At 39.6% G+C, this 18,102-nt stretch overlaps 1 protein-coding gene across 4 annotated transcripts in view; it reads left to right on the forward strand.

Moving 5' to 3' along the window:
* Positions 1-18,102, forward strand: part of TJP1 (tight junction protein 1) — a 196,012-nt gene that overhangs the window by 15,479 nt on the left and 162,431 nt on the right. For 2 of the 4 annotated variants that reach the window (XM_074155815.1, XM_074155817.1), the window contains exon 1: positions 17,430-17,596. The exons of 1 other annotated variant lie outside the window; for it this stretch is intronic. In XM_074155815.1, the coding sequence (XP_074011916.1) occupies positions 17,430-17,596 (167 nt within the window). Of the gene's footprint in view, positions 1-16,790; positions 16,838-17,429; positions 17,597-18,102 lie in introns of those variants that run through there. One more of the 4 variants, XM_074155816.1, reaches the window with a different exon arrangement.

Genomic DNA, 18,102 nt, shown 5'->3' on the forward strand with positions numbered 1-18,102 from the left:
AAATTAGTTATTTAATGTTAAAAATAAAACAATTTTTGTCCTAGCATTACTGAATTATATTTTTTATGATTTAAATACCACAGAATATCTTAAATATGTTTTCTGATAGATCTGGGGCAGCAAATCCCTTCTGGACATTTATCTCTGAAATTACATTGAGAGGAATAAACAGCTGTCGGGAATATAAATGCTAACTCATCAGAATGCTGACTCAGTGCTGTAGAAATCAAAATATGTTCATACACTGTGGAGGTAACATGTCATACACCAACTAGTCATTTTTTATGTTGGACAACCATAAAACCATTTGAAGCAAAATGCTGGAACAAAACTGGGGAGTAGAAATCAAATTATAAGTACGGAAAACGTTAAGGTCCTTGTAAAGACTTGCCCTATCACAAAAAAAAATAGTAACCATCAAAGTCAGGATTTGTTAATCTGTCACCTTCAGTGGTAACAAACCTACTCTTTAACAAGGATTATCTCTTGAATCATCATGTGATTAAAGGCCCACTTCTGCTTTCCTTGCAATTAATAGAATTTATTAATTTTGTGGAAGCAGGATTTAGCAATGAATGAACTGGACAATCATTCTGCAATGGCATTTTTACGCTAAGCGTCCCATTAGAGACATTGGTCCAGTTTTGTCACTAAATACAAGTTGAATGCTAGTGACTTCTTGTACTGATTTCTTAAGGGTAGAAATTTGTTGCAGGAGAAAATGTTTGTATTTTACTAAAATACCTGATGTTCTGCCAAGAGATGTGAGATTATTTTTTCAAGTAAGTATTGTCCTGGTAATAAATTCTCTTAAGAAAATAACTGCTATCTAGGCATTATTTCAGGCCTTTGTATCCAGACTAAATTTGTCTTTGATACCTTGGGTCAACTATTTTGACTTCAGTTGAAGCTATCTGCACTCTGTGGTGAAGATTTTGGCTCAGTCTGGAGTTTTGTCCAAGCAAGTAATGACCTGGACTAATAGCTCACTGTATGTTTTCTGGTGGAACAAATTACCTTACATTTAGTGCATTTCTTGCTTAATATTCTGAAATTCTATATACATGTGAATGTATATGTATATATTCCTAAAACCATTTCTACAGTTGCTGATTTTCCCTTTCCTATTTCTTTATTGATCTGCATCTAACTCTTTTGCTAGACACATCCCTTACAGAATTCAACCTATATCTTATAAAAGGACAAGTGCCTAGTCCTCTGGATATATGCTCTGCCATACATCCTGCAGCAATGTTGCAAAGGAAGAATTTGCTTTTCAAAAGCATGACCCTGGGCATTACTCAGCAATGACGGCTGTCAAAGGGAAACAGCAAAAGACAGCAAGAAAATTTCTTTTGAAATATGACATTAAAGCTAAAGATTCTTTCCATTGAAGAAAACCCCACCCCTCTGTCAAAAGAGAATCTAAAAGCAGAAAATCTTAAGCACTTCATACAATGAAATCTTTCTAAAGATAAATGATTCTTAAAGAAATCAAAATATTCATAAAGCCATACTAAAGCATAGAAGCATAGACTACCATTTTTAATTTTGTAACCCCAAGCTTAATTCCTTTATTAATTTCAACTCTTCAAGTGATCAAGATTTCTCAAGCCAGAATCTTTCCAGGCAGCAGAATTTCTCTGCTGGGCTCCCTGATCCTGTGGCATCTTTGTCATGACTAAGTTATCACGGGGTTTCACAAGGGAGCCCCAGGTTCTGCAAAATCCAATCTAGAGGCATTGTTTTATTGCCCCAGGTAAAGTAGTCTTGTTTCGTAAACTGAGTGAAATTTGCCCTGTACTGGCATGTTAGGCCTTCTAGTTCCAAATCATCCGGCTGTTACTAATTCGTTATGTAGCTAGTATCTCTTTGTGCTCTGTGATCTATGAATAGCCAACCTTTCCGCATATTTTTATACATCAACATGCTTAATAACCTATAACATTATAAAATACTGATGCAGATATTGTAGAACAAGGGTGCAACTTGGACCTACTTAAGGCTTACCATAGCTTACTGCTTTTGGTTTGAGAAATTACTGAGCCAAGCATATTTCTGTATTTAGTCCTTGGATGTATTTTGTTAAAAATATTTGAAGCAATTTTTAGTTACTTTAAAATAATTACCATAATTTAAACTTTTGACTTGTGCTCAATTATCTTTTGCCTCTTAATTGAAAAAAAAAAAAAAGCTGTACATCCCTCCATATTATTATTTTTTTCTTTTTTCTTGCAATAATCTTACACGAGAAGAATAAAAGGAACTTTTTCTATTATACTCCTAGATACAATATCAGTGATCTTGCCTCCTAAACTTCCTGGCTTATGAAAGATTTGGTGGTTTGGAAAGATGGTCATCTCACCCAGACTTTCACAGCTGGCACCAAGATCAGCACAGATAGAAAGAATCTGAAGCAATTTAACCTCTTGCTCTAATTCCAACTTCTGTTGAACAGCCTTTCTTCAGCTGTTCTGTTTCCAAATTAGCTTAGGATTTCTTATGTCATGGTAGTTCTAATCCTTCTAGTTAGGGACATGTTATCCAGTGGCAGCCCCAGGACAAGATTTCCACCTTACCTGCATACATTCTTTCTGCAGAATTCAGAGAAAATGATGGGGTTATATGTTTATTTTGTATTAGCAACTTCAATTTCATTGAAGTTGTAATTATAGATGGGATAGTGGATTATTTCTGAAATGGGATTTTTACCTTGAGTAGTCTTGCCAAATAAAACTTCATTTATCCACACTTGGCCCATGGCTTCTGATTCTGTGGTTTAGCTTTCTTGTTTGTTTTAACAGTTCTTTGGATTTGCTACCGATCTCAGTGGGACTTTGAAAGGTGCCTCTTCTCAGAGCTCTGACTGGATTATGCAACTCTCTTCCATCTTTCCTCCTGACTTTGTCCTGCTCCTTTAATTTACCTCTTGCAGTCATGAAACTATAGAGGTTTCATAAATTTTCCAGGTTTCCTAAACCTTCTGTTGTGAACATTCTGTCCTAAATTTCACATTCTCTATATCAGGTTTATTCCCTATCCCTTTGGCAATGTAGTCTCTCCTGGGAACATTTACCTTAGGGAATTTTACCCTGCACAAGAGCAGTTAATGACAAAGTCTAGTCTCAGCTTCTGGCACTTCTGTTTAGGACTCTGGAGTATGCAGTAATGAAGCCTGACTAAGTATGGCTGGAGCTATGTGATAATTCTGCATGATAAAAACAAAGATTAAGCATCATCATTTGGGATCAGCTCCTCAAGCAAATCTGGCACCTTCTATCTTTCATTCTTCAAAAGTGACTTGTCTTTAAACCCAGTGAGTCTTTTAAATAGAAAATGGATTTGATTCTCACCTAAGGTCTGACACTAAATTCTTTGTGATAGCTCTCTTTATATCCATTTTAAATCAATGTAAACTCTCTGAGTAATAGGAATTTTAAGAGTGCCAGTGCCGCAGGATAATAAAAACCTGGCACAGAGACACTGCTGTCATGAAGAAATGTTAGGTTGTTGCATTAACTAATAACAATAGATGAATTAATCAGTTTTCTTGCTTTTCTTTGCTGCCAGCCTGGTAGACTGTGATTAAGTTCTCTATTGCTGGGCAGGTTGAGGGTTTTATTTTTGTCTTATTTGCTTATATGTCTATTTTTCTTTTGTCAATACAATCCCCTTCCTATTCTTACGTCTCCATAGACATCTCCCTATAAGTAAGTGTTACACTTGTGATAAAGAACAGTGTCAGAACAACCAGAGTTTCCCTTGGGAAGCATTTGTTCATTCTTTTTATCTGGATCACTTAAAATCTTCAAAGACCAGCTGTACCTGGGTATTAATGCTCTTTTAGAACCATATGTTTCCCTTCTGCATAAAACCCATGTAAGGGGGACGCTTACATAAAAATCTTGCTGCAAATTATTTCCGTGTGCTCCTTCTGTAAGGGATAAAGGATAAGGAACAAGCAGGAACGTGATTTTAATCAACCCAAGCAACACATAAGAAATCCTATAGGAAATTTAAACATGGGTAGATCTTTCCCTTGCCTTCCTCCAACTCTCCCTCAAAGTAATGGTAAATACTGCCTGCAAATAACCCCTGTCTATTCAGCTAAGCAGAAATATAGGCAGCTCTTTTAGAACTAGGCACTGTTGGGTTTTGCTTGATGTGTTCCTCAGTTACATATCCGTTGCTACATAAACCAGACAGACACATGATGGTTACCTGATAAAGGAAAATTAGATTACATACAGACCTATCCCACTCTGCTGCATTTTGAAACATATTCTACATACAAGTTTTGCCCATTGGCTTCCTCTACTTGGCACAAGCAAATATGCCATCGCTATTGGTAGAGACATAAAAAAATAAAGGCAATATGCAGCAGGCAGGCGCAAGAGGATAATTTAAATTCAGTTTTGAAATTGTCTGACTTCCAGGGTTCGTTCATGCCTTTAATATTGTTCTTCTATACTTTATGTGAATTTCCGTATAACTTTACTAACAGTTATTACCGAAACATAGACAGGAGGAAGTGTATTCCTTCTACAGACAAATGTGAAAAAAGGAACAATATCTTTATAAATGACCTGTAAACCTTGTTCTTATAAACAGGGCTCAATTATGTACGTTTCCATTAATTATTCATAAGATTACCGAAAACTGCATGTGCAAGCCAGGTGATGGAACTCCTCTTTCTTCTGGGTTGACAAGGGTACATAAAAGTAATTGTATATAGTAATAAGTAGCAGTGTCTTGTAAATACAATGAAGTTATAGAAAGAAGGAATAATATCTGGGGAGGGGTGAGTTTGCTTCTTCTGATGGTTGGCTATATGTCAAATGCATGGCACAATTTATGAGTAACTTCAGCGCTGCTGCTAAACAAATGGAAGACAGCAATGTCACTCTGTGTAGGTGATAGAAGATTAACTTCCTTGTTTCTAGAACAATTCCAACAGACTGCAAAGAAAAATTTAGCTTATGATATTGGAGGCGGAAGCATCAAAAAAGGAAGAACATCAAAAGCTAGCAACAAACTCTCTGAAAAGGTCTCAGGATGTTTCAGTGTTGAGCCTGCAGAAGAAGCTAAGACGAAATCTACAGGGCTTTTGGATGGGTCATTTCCTTACTAGTCTCTTTCTATTTAATGTTAGCCAAAAAACACGTGGAGAACATGAACATGTGTTCAAGGTGTCTTGATAAAAAATAGCGGAAAATATTATCTTTTTGTTCTGTCTAGTGAAGGCCAATTGAGTTCAGAGGGCAAACAGCTGGCTGCTAGAATAAAGTATGCTGATGAGAGTCAGAGAAACACAGATTGCGACAAAAGGTGCTAAGAGCACGTGCTGTAGGTTAGAAGTGGTGGAATAATTTTTAAATAATGCTATCTACCAGAGCAACAATGTTTGTCATTGGTGCATGTTAGGTGTGTTAACAGATAAATGTTATTTGTCCAGTAGTATGACAATGCATTTGTAAAGAGAAAAGTAGTGTCTCTCAAATTGGCATTCTTTGTCCTATAAAAGACCTATGGCAAAGAAAATGCAAATTAAATCTTAAGATTTTATGAAGATTCGGATAACTCTTGTAGCAAACTCCCCCAGAAATTCATCAGTCTCAAGGCTGGTGTCATTCACCATGACACTGCTTCAGAGAGGCTCGTATAAATTTGAAGATGACAGAAAGGGGAATGAGATTCTATGCATTATATTTAAATTAATCACATTCACTCGGATTCTTAGCTATGACCTTGAATTTGGTTGTATTTGTAACATAGTTCACCAGAGAGAAGCTGAGCTTCTGAAGCATCAGATTTGTCAAGAGATGTCAGATGTCTGCATCAAGTAGAATGAAGAGTAACTGAGAAATGACATCGGTACTATCCTGATTTTAAACCCATCAAAAGAATTAAATTTCTTGCAGCATTGGGATGCTTATATAGAACTTTTCTTCCTTGCTACTGGACAACTCTATTCTGCTGCTATGCTGGATGATTTTTCTTAGGGTGTTTTCCACCCATAAGGAATTACTGGAATCAGAGCCGTGTCAGTCAGTTGAAAGTTTTATTCTGGTAGACCAGCGCTACACTGTCAACATTACAGAAGTCAGTGGGAAACGAAGGTATTTAGTACATCACATGATCAGATAACGGGTGCAGCATGATGCTAACACAAAGATGCTTTCAGAAGCTGCAGCAGAATATATCATTTAAAAGTAAGACAGATTACTTGGAGATAAGTTCACATGAAAATACAGGAAGCCATGAGCAGAGACTATTTTTGTTCTGTTCACAATGTAGATAGCACAGTAATAACATTTCATAAATGCCCACAGATGGTATGTATGTTCTTTGCATAATACAATAACCAGAAACTTATCTATTGAAAGGAGTGAATCCAATACAACGTGACCCACCTTAATATTTGGCTTTAGGTCCACAGGAAACCTTCCCTCGAAACAGCTGCAGAGCTTATGATTTATTGCTGCTGTCACAATGATGTGCACAGATCACCACACTGAATGTGTTTTGCAGTGACTACTTGCAAGTGTTAGTATTTTTGCTTTGCTCCTACAAACACTGTCTTCTGTCTTCTACAGAGATCTTTGCATTTTCTTTTACTGTCAGTGTACTCTGGTACACATTCAAACTGTCAGCACTGCAAAAGGGTATCTCCAGCCACTGCGAGGTCACTCCCAATAAGTGGAACATCATCACTTTTGGCTACGTGAGGAGATATGAGGCTTGAGTTCATTATTCCATTTGGAAATTCACTGCTATTTATTTGTTCTGGTGTTTGGTCACCGCTTTATTCATTCTATTTGAATACCACACTAGATTTGTGAGATATCAGCTGATTTTCTTCAGAGAAATGCACTGAGCTTCTGTAGCATTTGTACCTGTCACTTGGGAGTGAGAGCAACGAATATGTGCTCTAGCTGCTTGGACAGTTGGCTTGAATATAACTGCCATGGGTTTGAGAGCGCCCTTACTCATTATCCGTTAAGCAATGGTCTTTTTTATGTGTTCTGGTTTTCAAATCTCAGCAGTGGTGCAGATGGTTCTGAGGAAGAGTTTGCACTACTGCAATAAAATGAACAGATTTGCAGAGATGTTTAGGGTGCCAGGAGAGATGTCTATTTATGGCTCTTTTAGTCAATCTTCAAAATTTGTCCTTTGTACATTGTTGCAGAATTTTCACAGAATCAAAAAGTAGGGTTCTTTAACTAAAACTAAAATAATAAACCCCAGAGCTTTATTTTCATTTTTGTTGCATCCTCTCTCGCTGCTCCAAAGACTGGAGAGCTAAGGAACAGCTCCCAAAAAACCACAGTGCTAAGAACCAGACCAATTCATAACTGCTTGGGTGCTCTTTACATGCAGATGGCAGGTAAATTGCTTGGTTGGCAGGAGAGCAAGTGAGCTCTCAAACCTGCTAGTGTGTAATGAGAAAAAAGGGTTGTAGGTTATACCGAGAAGAGTAATTACACAGTAACTGCTAACGTGGTGTATGCTGGCATTGTAGCAGTGCAGATCACAGCAGGACAGATCTTAGGACAGATACTATCCAGGTCAGCTCCAGGAAAACACTCATCAGAAATACTGCTTCCAACACTCACCAAAATGCATGGACTAAACGCCACTACCAGCCTCTCACATGCTATAAAATAATGACTTCAGTGTGGCCCTGTAATTTTATGCCACTGAGTACACCTGACCTTAATGGGGTCTTGCTTTTTCTTTGGATGCTACAAGCAAAAAAGTTAAGTAATAAGTGCAAACAAAGGACAAAGAGAGTGTATCAAAATATAACTCATTTCATATCTTTTGCTGATTCATTTTTGGGACATGTTAGGAAGTAGAAATATTTCAGTATGAGAGAGTACTAATGTGATGACCAATTTTAAGTTAGATAAATAAAATCTTGTACAATAGTATTGTACACACTTCTGTTACTTTAATGTCTAAAAATAACCAAGAGAAGCTGAACAGATCAGAAAAATGTTACATAAACTGCCATAACAGCAAAAGGTGATTTAAGTCTATTTATCTTACCAGACAAAATCTCAGTAGTGCATTATTTACTTTACTTACCTTATTCTTTTGCTTAAAGCCAACCAATCAAAACACACTGCACCCCTGCAACTCAAACCCAGAACTTTTTGTTCTGTGTTAAGGGAAAAACAGTAAGTTGTTTAATTCTCCCCTTTTTCCCTTTCGCTATTCATGTGTTTTCTCCAGGATGTAAGGCCTTATGCAATTTGATAGTGTAACATCAGGAATGCCGTAACGGCAGTTTTATTTTTATACTGGGGCAATTAAAAAAAGATTGGTCTACTCACAGCAAATGTGGAGCCAGATCATCTATGCCAAAAGTAGTAATAACTGCAGTGTATAAGAGAAGCTAGAATTGATTGTGTCTTCTCTCAAGCAGAGGACAGAAAATTGCTTATTTGTTATAAAAATCTGGTTTGTTGCAAGATCGTTGATCTGCACATGAATTTTTATCCTATATAAATAACTTACTGGAGTCTGGAAGAGTCTTGACACCAGTTAGTAAAAGAATATAGAGGATTGTAAATCCTTTATGTAGTCAATAAAGTAAAAAAATACAAGCTTGATCTTAAAAAATACCTGTATCTGGACTGAACAGATCTGTTCTTTATTTTGTATTAGATGCTCTTGAGGAATCTAAAGAGAAAAAATGTTTTATATGCTTAATTTCCATATTCCTGAAAGAATTTTGATCAAGTTTTTTATTATTTTAATGACATATTTCAAATTTTTATCACATTTTTATTAAAAATATTTTATATTCATTTGGACCAATATTTTCAAAGTTGAACAAGAATTTGGGATACCTAGTCAGACATATAATATATTGTCTGAACTTAGTCTCTCAGAAATTGGAACATTTTTTAAACTTTGGCTCAAGAGTTCCTTTAAGCTGATTTTGTATCTCTCATTATTTTTTTTTAACTATATATACACTCTTCGCCCCCCTCACCTCGCACTTAATGGGTGGGCTTCATCTCGCTGGAATGTTACAAATGCTACCTCTGCTGCTTTCTTAAAATTAAAAATGCAGTGACCAGAAGACCAGATCTTGCAGACTCTTGACAGCATGAATAGCTTTTGTTCTTGAAAATAGTCGTATTGGATTTTTGAAAATTTTGAAGATGCAAACTGTAACCCACTACCGCATTTTGGATCTAACCAAATGTCTCCAGTAGAATAGGATACCATGTCACTAGGGTATGGCACGAGCCACTTACTGATGAAAGCATAAGCGTAGGAAACAATCCTTCAACCTGATTCTTTCACCAGGTGTAGTCCCAGCTACGCACAGAAATAGTTCCCTGCAGCATCAAAGCTTTTGTTATCAGGTTTAGCTATAATTTTTGGTTAGCTTTTCAATTTTAATTCCTACCTGCTAGGTTTACTGTGTGTATCTTAAATTTTATGATCTATCAGGGTGTTACAAGAGATGGGTCTATAATAACAGTATAAACACTTGGGAAACAGATCTGCAACCTGCACCAAAATTTCATGTAGATTTCCCTACACTGGAATTACAGGAACATTTGTTATATCTTAATATCGATAAATAATGAGCACTTACAGGGTTAAAACCATACATTCAAATTTAATTCCTTCATCCACATTGTAAAAGTCTTGTTTATCATTATTTTATCATTTATACTCTTCATTTTATCTTTTATTTAGACAGGACAATTAAATTAGTAGCTTGCAGTCCTTTAGATTTTTTTCTGTTTGTGTTTAGTTCCACTTCTCTCTGTCCCAAAGAGCAATACTTGACTATTTCTAACCATTCTGGGCTGAATTATTTGATTAAAGTTTTGTTAAAAAAAAAACCACAGCTGATTAAAATCAGGCTTAGTGTGTTTTTTTAAAAATTGAATAATTAGCATAAACAGTATCCCTGTAATAAGCTCCACTAACATTTTTGTGTTCATTTCATAGTAGATTACTGTATACTTGCCTCTAATTATAGTAAATCCTATTACATTAATTTCCATTGTACTGGTAATCTGATTAAAGTAGTATAGCGTTAAAAGTCATATACATTGTAATGAGAACAGCTTTCCTCCTGAAAGTGAAAAATGTGTTTCACTTTTTTTTTTCACTTTTTCATTTGTAGTAAATGTGCAAATATACAACTAGACATATAAAACAGTCTTCAACTAGGATTCTGAACCATTTCAACATATTCATGAAACATCCAGCTAGCCTTCAGGCTTTATATCTCATGGATGTGGAAACATTACTGTCAAAGATATTAATGAAGCTAAAGAAGAGTCTGAATTACTACTAATTTATAAAATGAGGCACACGTGTAATTTTTGGCAGGATAAGCTCCTTAAATTTTAGTAATACTCTCATTTCAATCTATTTATCCTGATGCGTACAGGTACCATGCACAGAACTCACTATTCAACTAAAAAAAAAAACATAAAGGAAATGTAAGGAAGAGTTCTTTCTAGACAACTGAGTACAGTCTTATGTATTTGGTCCTCATTCCCAATTTTTCACAGTGGTTCTATAACATGACTACCATAACAGTTCAGATATATACTTTTTTTTTCCCCTCAGCCTTCAGTATTCTAAATTTTTGTTTTTCTGAACTCCACACCCTTGCTTCAGGGGACCATCGTTATCCCTTGCTTTTCACAATCTCCCCTTCTCTTTTAATATTGCATGCTTGGAGGCTTCCCCATGAGGCACAACATCTAAAAATGAAAGCTATTGGCAACTCTACATCCCAGAATGATAACAAGGTCTGGTCACACCTCACCTCAGAATTACATACTCTCACAGTTCTAACAATACACAGTTAGCAAGACTAATTAATTACATCTTTTTGTGCTGAGACTGAGATGTGTTGCAGATGGCAATCTATTTCTTAGAATCTTTTCTGGGAAGTGATGTTACTTACGCTTCTTTTTCTTTTGCATCTCACATTGAAATTGTATGCTTGGTGATTTCTTCCCTCCAGTAGTTTTCTACATGAATAAGCCGTATCAGAGAGCACTAACAGAATTCATGCATATGCTTATTTTTTTCTACATTAAGCTTATTTTATCCTCTGAGAGGGTCACGCTTGTCAGGCATAATATGATATTTGGATAATTTTGACTTAAGGTGTTTTTTCTTTTTCTTTTTTTTTTTTTATTAAGGGTAAAATCTTAGAATTACAAGTTTGCAAGAAATGGGTAAATGTAAAAGTGGCAGTACAGGTCCACTTTGCTCTAGCCTGGATTCTTCACTTTAATAGTATTCTTATTTTTGCAGTAACCTAAAATTTGACAGTAATAGTATAAAGTGGCACCACATCACACCTGGTAGAACAGCACTAATACTATTTGTACAAGAAGTCATTACTAAACAGCCCTGACTGTAGTGAAACAGGGCTATTTGCTTGCTTGCAAGTTTCTTGCAAGTATTTCAATTGCTTAATCAAGCAAACCCTTTCTTGGGATAATCCATAATCAAATAAAAGTTCTGTGAAGATATTCTTCTTCTTCCGAGAAAACACAATGAACATTCTTTCCTTCCAAAGCAAAATTATTTACTTCTTTGTATTTTGGCAGCTCAAATGAATGACCAGGATAAACTGTTTCAAAAAATGCAAGTTAGTTCTAAACGACTGTGTCAGTTAATTACCATACCCACTTCGACCCATAGTTTTTTGCCATCAGTCAAGTTAGTCTGTCATGAAAACACTTCAAAGAAACGTGAAAACTTTCCCTTTTGTAGATGGTCAATTGTGCAGTAAAATAAGATGGGAAAATTCCTCCAAGTGTTTTTGTTTGTTTTCTAAGATGGTACTGTATGTATCTTTATAGATCTTCACATAGCACGGAACTTATGGAAGAAACAGTAGTAGACCAGAAAAAGGCTCTGAATTATATACAATGAATGAATTAATGTGGGTATAGAAAAGCCCCAGTAGATCAGAAAAAGTCACAGAATCCTGTATTGTAAATGCATAGATAGGAAACACACACACACTTTTTTCTTACTTTTGAGGAGGGAGAAAATAACCCCTGGAGTCACCGCATCTGACATACTTGTAGATTTTAAGGAACATTTTTGCCTTTGACTGGTATGATCCCTTTCTTTTTCCTTCTGGAAAGAAAATGGGAGAGGTATGAAGCTTACACGACAGATTGAAATGGCAAGAAAGTCTGTTTCAGTAGCTTTATTGCCTGAAGGATCTGCATTAATGCTCTTAGTTAACATAAATCTTTATTAATATTATGATTATAACTGACTTAACTGTACAAATTAACAGAGTAAAATATTACTAACAACTATGGCAGCAAAAGAACCCTCTTTAGTAAACAGGAAGATTTAGATTAAATTAGAGTAGAGATGGAGATCAGTCATCTATTGTCTAATTTTAATGTCAGTGCTGTGTTGTATCAGTCTCTGGTATGTTGCCACTTTACCAACTGAACTGTGTAACAAAAAGTTCTCAAATCATATTAAATACTGCAGAAGTATAGAATATGACGTGTATCAAGAGGTGGGTTTTCTTAATCAGTCATTGGAGTAAGTCAGCAAGAGGAACAGGATTAAACAAAATATTAATTCTTCAGCATACACAGTAGCACAGTATCGAGAAGTATATGGAATAGACAATATAATGTTATGAAAAGTCTCTGTTAAATGCAGAGTAAAGCTCAAATTAAGACTAATCAAAGATGCAAATAAAATATGCTATTTAATATGTCATAAAAAAGCAACAAGTTTATTTAATATTTGCGTTACTTCTAATACAATTTTGATAACTGAAAACTGAATGCAATTGAAGGCTTAAAATGTGTCATTAAGGCCTAATCTACCCTCAAAAGTTGCTGATGTGGCCATTACAGTACTAATAAAGATGTCATTTATGCTGGTGAGATTATTTTTTTGTTTTTGCCAGACAGTGTAGTTTACGCAGGTTTGCTGAACAAAATCAGCTACATCAGCAAAAAAAGAGTATTTTTGCTTGTTCACCAGCACAGCTGTGCCAGTTAGAGGTATGGTGTCTTTTTCCTCACATTATTGCAGAAAGACTACATTATCTGGAGTAACTTAAGCATAGCCGAAACTTAAAAGTGCATTTCTGTAACATCTCCAAAGTCTTTTGAGTCAGACCTAAATTTCTCTTCCTCCTGTGAGCTCAGTCAAGACTGAGTGACGCAGGTGAAAGTCTGAAAAGGATGGCACCTCGTGACAACTGACACTACAGGGATGTGTGAGGCTAATGATAAAGGAAAGCAAGATAAGGTTCCGCAATCCCTGTTCTAGTGAAAGGCTTACTGAAATCAAATCTAAAATCAGCAGAAGCAGATAATGCTGTAAAATCTTGCTTTGCACTATGTGGAACCTCATATATATTCTATCCATATTAAGACTGATAAAATGGGAGGCGTAATTTAGGATTAAAATAGTTTTACGCCACAATTACACTCCCTTGGGTCAAGATTAGATCACAGACACTGGCATCAACCTCCACCTTTGCAGGGTCCATCCATCTATCTTCTAGGTACATCCCTGTCCTAGTATAAACATACTATCATGAGTGGAGTTTGTGCCAACCACAGATCCACTCAAGCGCAGCAGTCATACATAATATCATAACTTTAACTGTCTGAAGGAGCAGTCTGCTCTTCTGAGCCAAGAAGTGCATTGGAAGGTCATCGTGGGCTGCAGAAGAGGTAGGGGCATCGGGGACTGTAAGCAACAGATACATTATAGAGTTTGTTCTGAGGCGAAGTCTGCAGTTAAGTTACCCAAGCAGATAAAATTAAGAAATTAGTATGGTTCTGATTGGTTTTGTATTGAAAAAAAACTATGAAACAACTATATTAACCTGCAGTGATCTAGCGGGAATTAAATTGTTTTTAAAATGCATACTAGTTTCGAAAAAATGTATGCAGCTTTCAGAATGAGTCTGCATTGAGAACAGCAAATATGATGAACTGCCTCTCTTGCAGGGATACCTACTGTATAAATTTTGGAATTACCTCAGGTAATGGGTTCACACAGGTCTCAGAGATACCAGCAGGATGTCCGGATGCTTACCCTAATCTGGAAGCTGCTGACTGACTCCTGTTAAAGATAGGTTGTTCATCTGAAAGGCAAGGAAGATGAGATCTTTTCACTTTTTCAGCTATATAAAACATAAGTGCTTAAAGCAAGATGTTCTGAAAGGCAATACATAAATGGAGCAACACTACAAAGGAACAGGTACGAGAGAAATAGGAATAATGCCAATTGAAATTAGAGTATAAAATTTCTTCATTAATATCTGTTTTTTATCTCTGCACATCAAGAATGATATATAAAAACATATAAACCAAGTTAATTTGTTAGTACCAGATAAAGTATCATCATCGAAAACTACAGAGCTAAATCTGGAATAACTTTTTGCAAATTTAAATATTTTGCTAATTTAAATAGATATAGGAATTCCTATTGAATTAAGAATAGGAATCACACTAGACTTTAAAAGTAATTGAATAAAGATTTGAATATGCACCCAGTCTCCACTGTAAGCCTTTATGCAAGGTATTGTTGGCACATTTCTTAACTTTTATATATAGATACTTAAAATAAATTTATGTCCCAGACTAAAACTAGATTTTTCTTTCAAGAATTTCTATATGAGATAAGAATAACATGTAATTTTCTGACGGGTGTAAGATTCAAACTGAAACGTAGCATTCATACTAACACAGTCTGATCATTCTTTTAGTCAGCATTTCCTACCATTTCAAGGTGTACAGGATTTTCTTAATAGGATTCCACAAGTGTAAATGAATATTTCAATTACAATGTAGCTAGAATTCTACTAGTGATGGTGGGAACAAAATCAGCCCACACTTGCTCTCTTATAACTTGTGTGGGCAACAAGCGTTTTTTCAGTCAGCTAATGATGACTAGATACACAGAAGGAGAAAGCAACGTGTTCATTTTACAGTTTTTGTTAGTAAGATCTCTATAGGTTTTCAAACTGATTTGACGTTCTGTCTATAAAAGATACAGACTTTCTAGTTAGTATGCTACTAGCATTGTTTAAGTACAAAAATTAATTCCTCCTCCTTAATCTTCCTAATGATTTCAAGTTAACTATCCCTCATTGCTTTTAATGCTTGATCTCCCTGAAGACAGAGAACCCATTAACAGTATCCTGAGAACTGTAGATGTGCAGGCTCATACTGGGCACTGAGTTGGCATTTGAATTTTTTAAATAATTTGTGACACAGACTTTCAGGACATTTGTATACATCTCAGATTTCTTGGCTGAAAATGCAAAGCCATCCATCTCATTAACTACAGTAATATAACTATTATGTTTCTAATTAAAATCTGTTGTGCTTATAAGTAATATATTTATCTTCTCTCCTTCCTGCGTAATGAACAGGCCTAGGGAGAATGTAGCCTACTACAGACTTGAGGTATACAGTACACACACAAAAAAAGAAAAATAATCACTGAAATGCTCATCCGATCCATAAAGTGACAATGCTGTTCACAGTATCTTTCCTAGCTGACAGTGACACCTTAGGACCTCAACTCTGGGTAAGTCTTACAGTTCATACTATTTATGTTACAGCATCTTAATGAAAAGTTGTCACTTCAGCATGGATTTGTTCATATCTGCATTCTGCAAAATATCTACATACTTAAACAGGGTATCTCTAGCCAAAGTATTTCCCACTGATACTAATCAACGTGTCAGCTAAGCACTACCCTTCACTTAGGGATGTTTGCGCTGAGGAGGGTCTCTGATTGCTTTCTACCGTGTTTCAGAATTAATTCCAAAAACACTTGACAAACACCAGTCTTCTGCCCTTCTCAGCACAGAGCTTGAGGAGGAAGGCACAAAGATTAAGGTGGTAATGATAATTATGTCACACCTAAGTCCACTACACATTTACATGTTCAGCTATTTTTGCTGAAGTATCCAGAAGGTGAGCACCCCTCTAAAAACATCTAATACTTTTAGTTTGACTTAACCACCACCTGATTTTCAAACACACTTTAGTTGCTTTCCTCACATGAAAAAAAAAAAAAAGAAAAGGGTGGGTGGTGGTGTCTTCTCCCCGCTGTGGCCTCACCAGGCTTTTTGGAGGCGACTCCCGCTGCGGGGTGAGCTGCTCCCCAGCCACCTCAGGCACTGCCTGTCCCCAGGGAGGCTGGGCGGGAAGTGCTGCTCCCCTCAGCGCTGTCCCACCGGCCCGCACCTCGCCTCACTCTCCTCCTCACCTTCATCCTCCTCCTCACCCTCGCCATTTCTCTCACCTCCATCCTCAACTGATCCTCCTCCTCACCTTGCCTTGCTCTCACCTTCATCCTCACCTCACCCTTCTCCTCACCTTCACCTTCATCCTCACCTCACCCTTCTCCTCACCTTCACCTTCATCCTCACCTTCACCCTTCTCCTCACCTTCACCTTCATCCTCACCTCACCCTTCTCTTCACCTTCATCCTCACCTCACCCTTCTCCTCACCTTCATCCTCGCCGTTACTCTGACCTTCATCCTCACCTCACCTTCTCCCTCACCGCCTCCACAGGGCCACCCCGACAGGTGGCGAGGCGTTTGCCTCCGCGGCTCGGCTACCACAACCCACATTGTTAGCCGGGGGAGGGGGGGAGATGATTAAAATAACATGGGGCTGTTCTAGGCGCTAATGGGATTAGCGGCGAGGCCAGCGAGGCGGCGGGGAGAGGGCAGCGCTGCGCGGCGGCCGGGCTGCGGCATGGCGCCCCTCTGATGGCGGGAGGGCAGAGCAGCAGCCGCGCCGCATGGGCGGGGGCGGGATACCCCAGGTAAGCGGGGAGGGGAGCGCCCCGGGAGCGGGCAGGGATGGCGGGGAAGGCAGGCTTGCCCGGGGGGGCAGGGGAGGAGCGGCCCCGCTGGCGGCCCGGCCTGTGGGGCGAGGGGGCATGGGGGGAGGCCGAGGCCCCACCGAGGGCCTAGCGAGGGGAGGCGGCGGCCGGGCGACAGCCCAGGTGAGGAAGAGGAGGCGGCAAAACGGGGGGCGAGCGGCCTGGTCAGGAGCGGGTGCGGGGCGGAGGGTGAGCTCCGCAGCGGCGGCAGGTCGGGGGGCTGAGAGAAAGGGAGTGCGCCAGCGGCAGGAGGAGGAGAGGAGCGTGGGCCCGGGGGAGGGCAGAGCGCGGCGGGAGGCGGAGGAGAGCGTCAGCTGGAGCGGGGAGAGCGGGAGCGCGGCGGGAGGCGGAGGAGGCGAGCGTCAGCTGGGGGCAGAGATAGCGGGAGTGCGGCAGGAGGAGGAGGAGAGCGTGAGCCGGGGGGGCAGAGAGAGAGGGAGCGCGGCAGGAGGAGGAGGAGGAGGAGGGGAAGAAGCGCGACGCAGGGACGGCAGATGCCTGGAAATAAAAATTTGATGATTGCATGCAGCGGCTGGAGAGACTCTGTCGGTGGCGGCGGCGGGGACGAGGCAGGGACAGGGGGGGCGACGGCAAAATGAAGTATCAGAAATACCTGACTGTCTTGCAGATGGCCATAGGGGTGACCGCCTCCAACAGGGGCAGTCTGATGCCCTTAAAGAGGAAGCTGTGGTGAGTAGGCACAAACGGGGTCGGCGGCACTGCGGGCCGGGCCGCGGCGGGACGGGCGGGGCGGCGGGGGGCTCCCCTCCGAGGTCACGGCCGGGCCGGAGCGGAGCGGGCCGGCGGCCCCCGGCGGGGCATCTCCGGGGCGGAAAGTTCCCGGCGCATCCAGCGCCAGCCGTGCGGGAGGCGGCGGTGCGGCGGCGCCGGGGGAGCTGTCCGCGCCGGGCCCGCCGCTGCCCGCTCATCCCCGCCCGCCGGCGGCTGAGGGAGCGCGGCGGTGGCAGCTCCGGCCCAGGGGCAAGGGGGCCGCTGGACCGGGGTCTGCCCGCGGCCCCGGGGTCGCCCCCGGCTGCAGCGCGGTCCCCTCCCGCCCCGGGCCGTGCGGGAGGCCGGGCCGGCATTGCCCGGGTCCGGCATTGCCCGGGTCCGGCTGGCAGGTGCATTCGGGAACGGGAAAAGGGAGATACAAGTCTAACGGGTTAGCGAGAGACGTAGCGCTGCTCGCAAATGAG

This window comes from Numenius arquata, chromosome 11, assembly GCF_964106895.1.
Source record: "Numenius arquata chromosome 11, bNumArq3.hap1.1, whole genome shotgun sequence".
NCBI classification, from domain to species: domain Eukaryota; kingdom Metazoa; phylum Chordata; class Aves; order Charadriiformes; family Scolopacidae; genus Numenius; species Numenius arquata.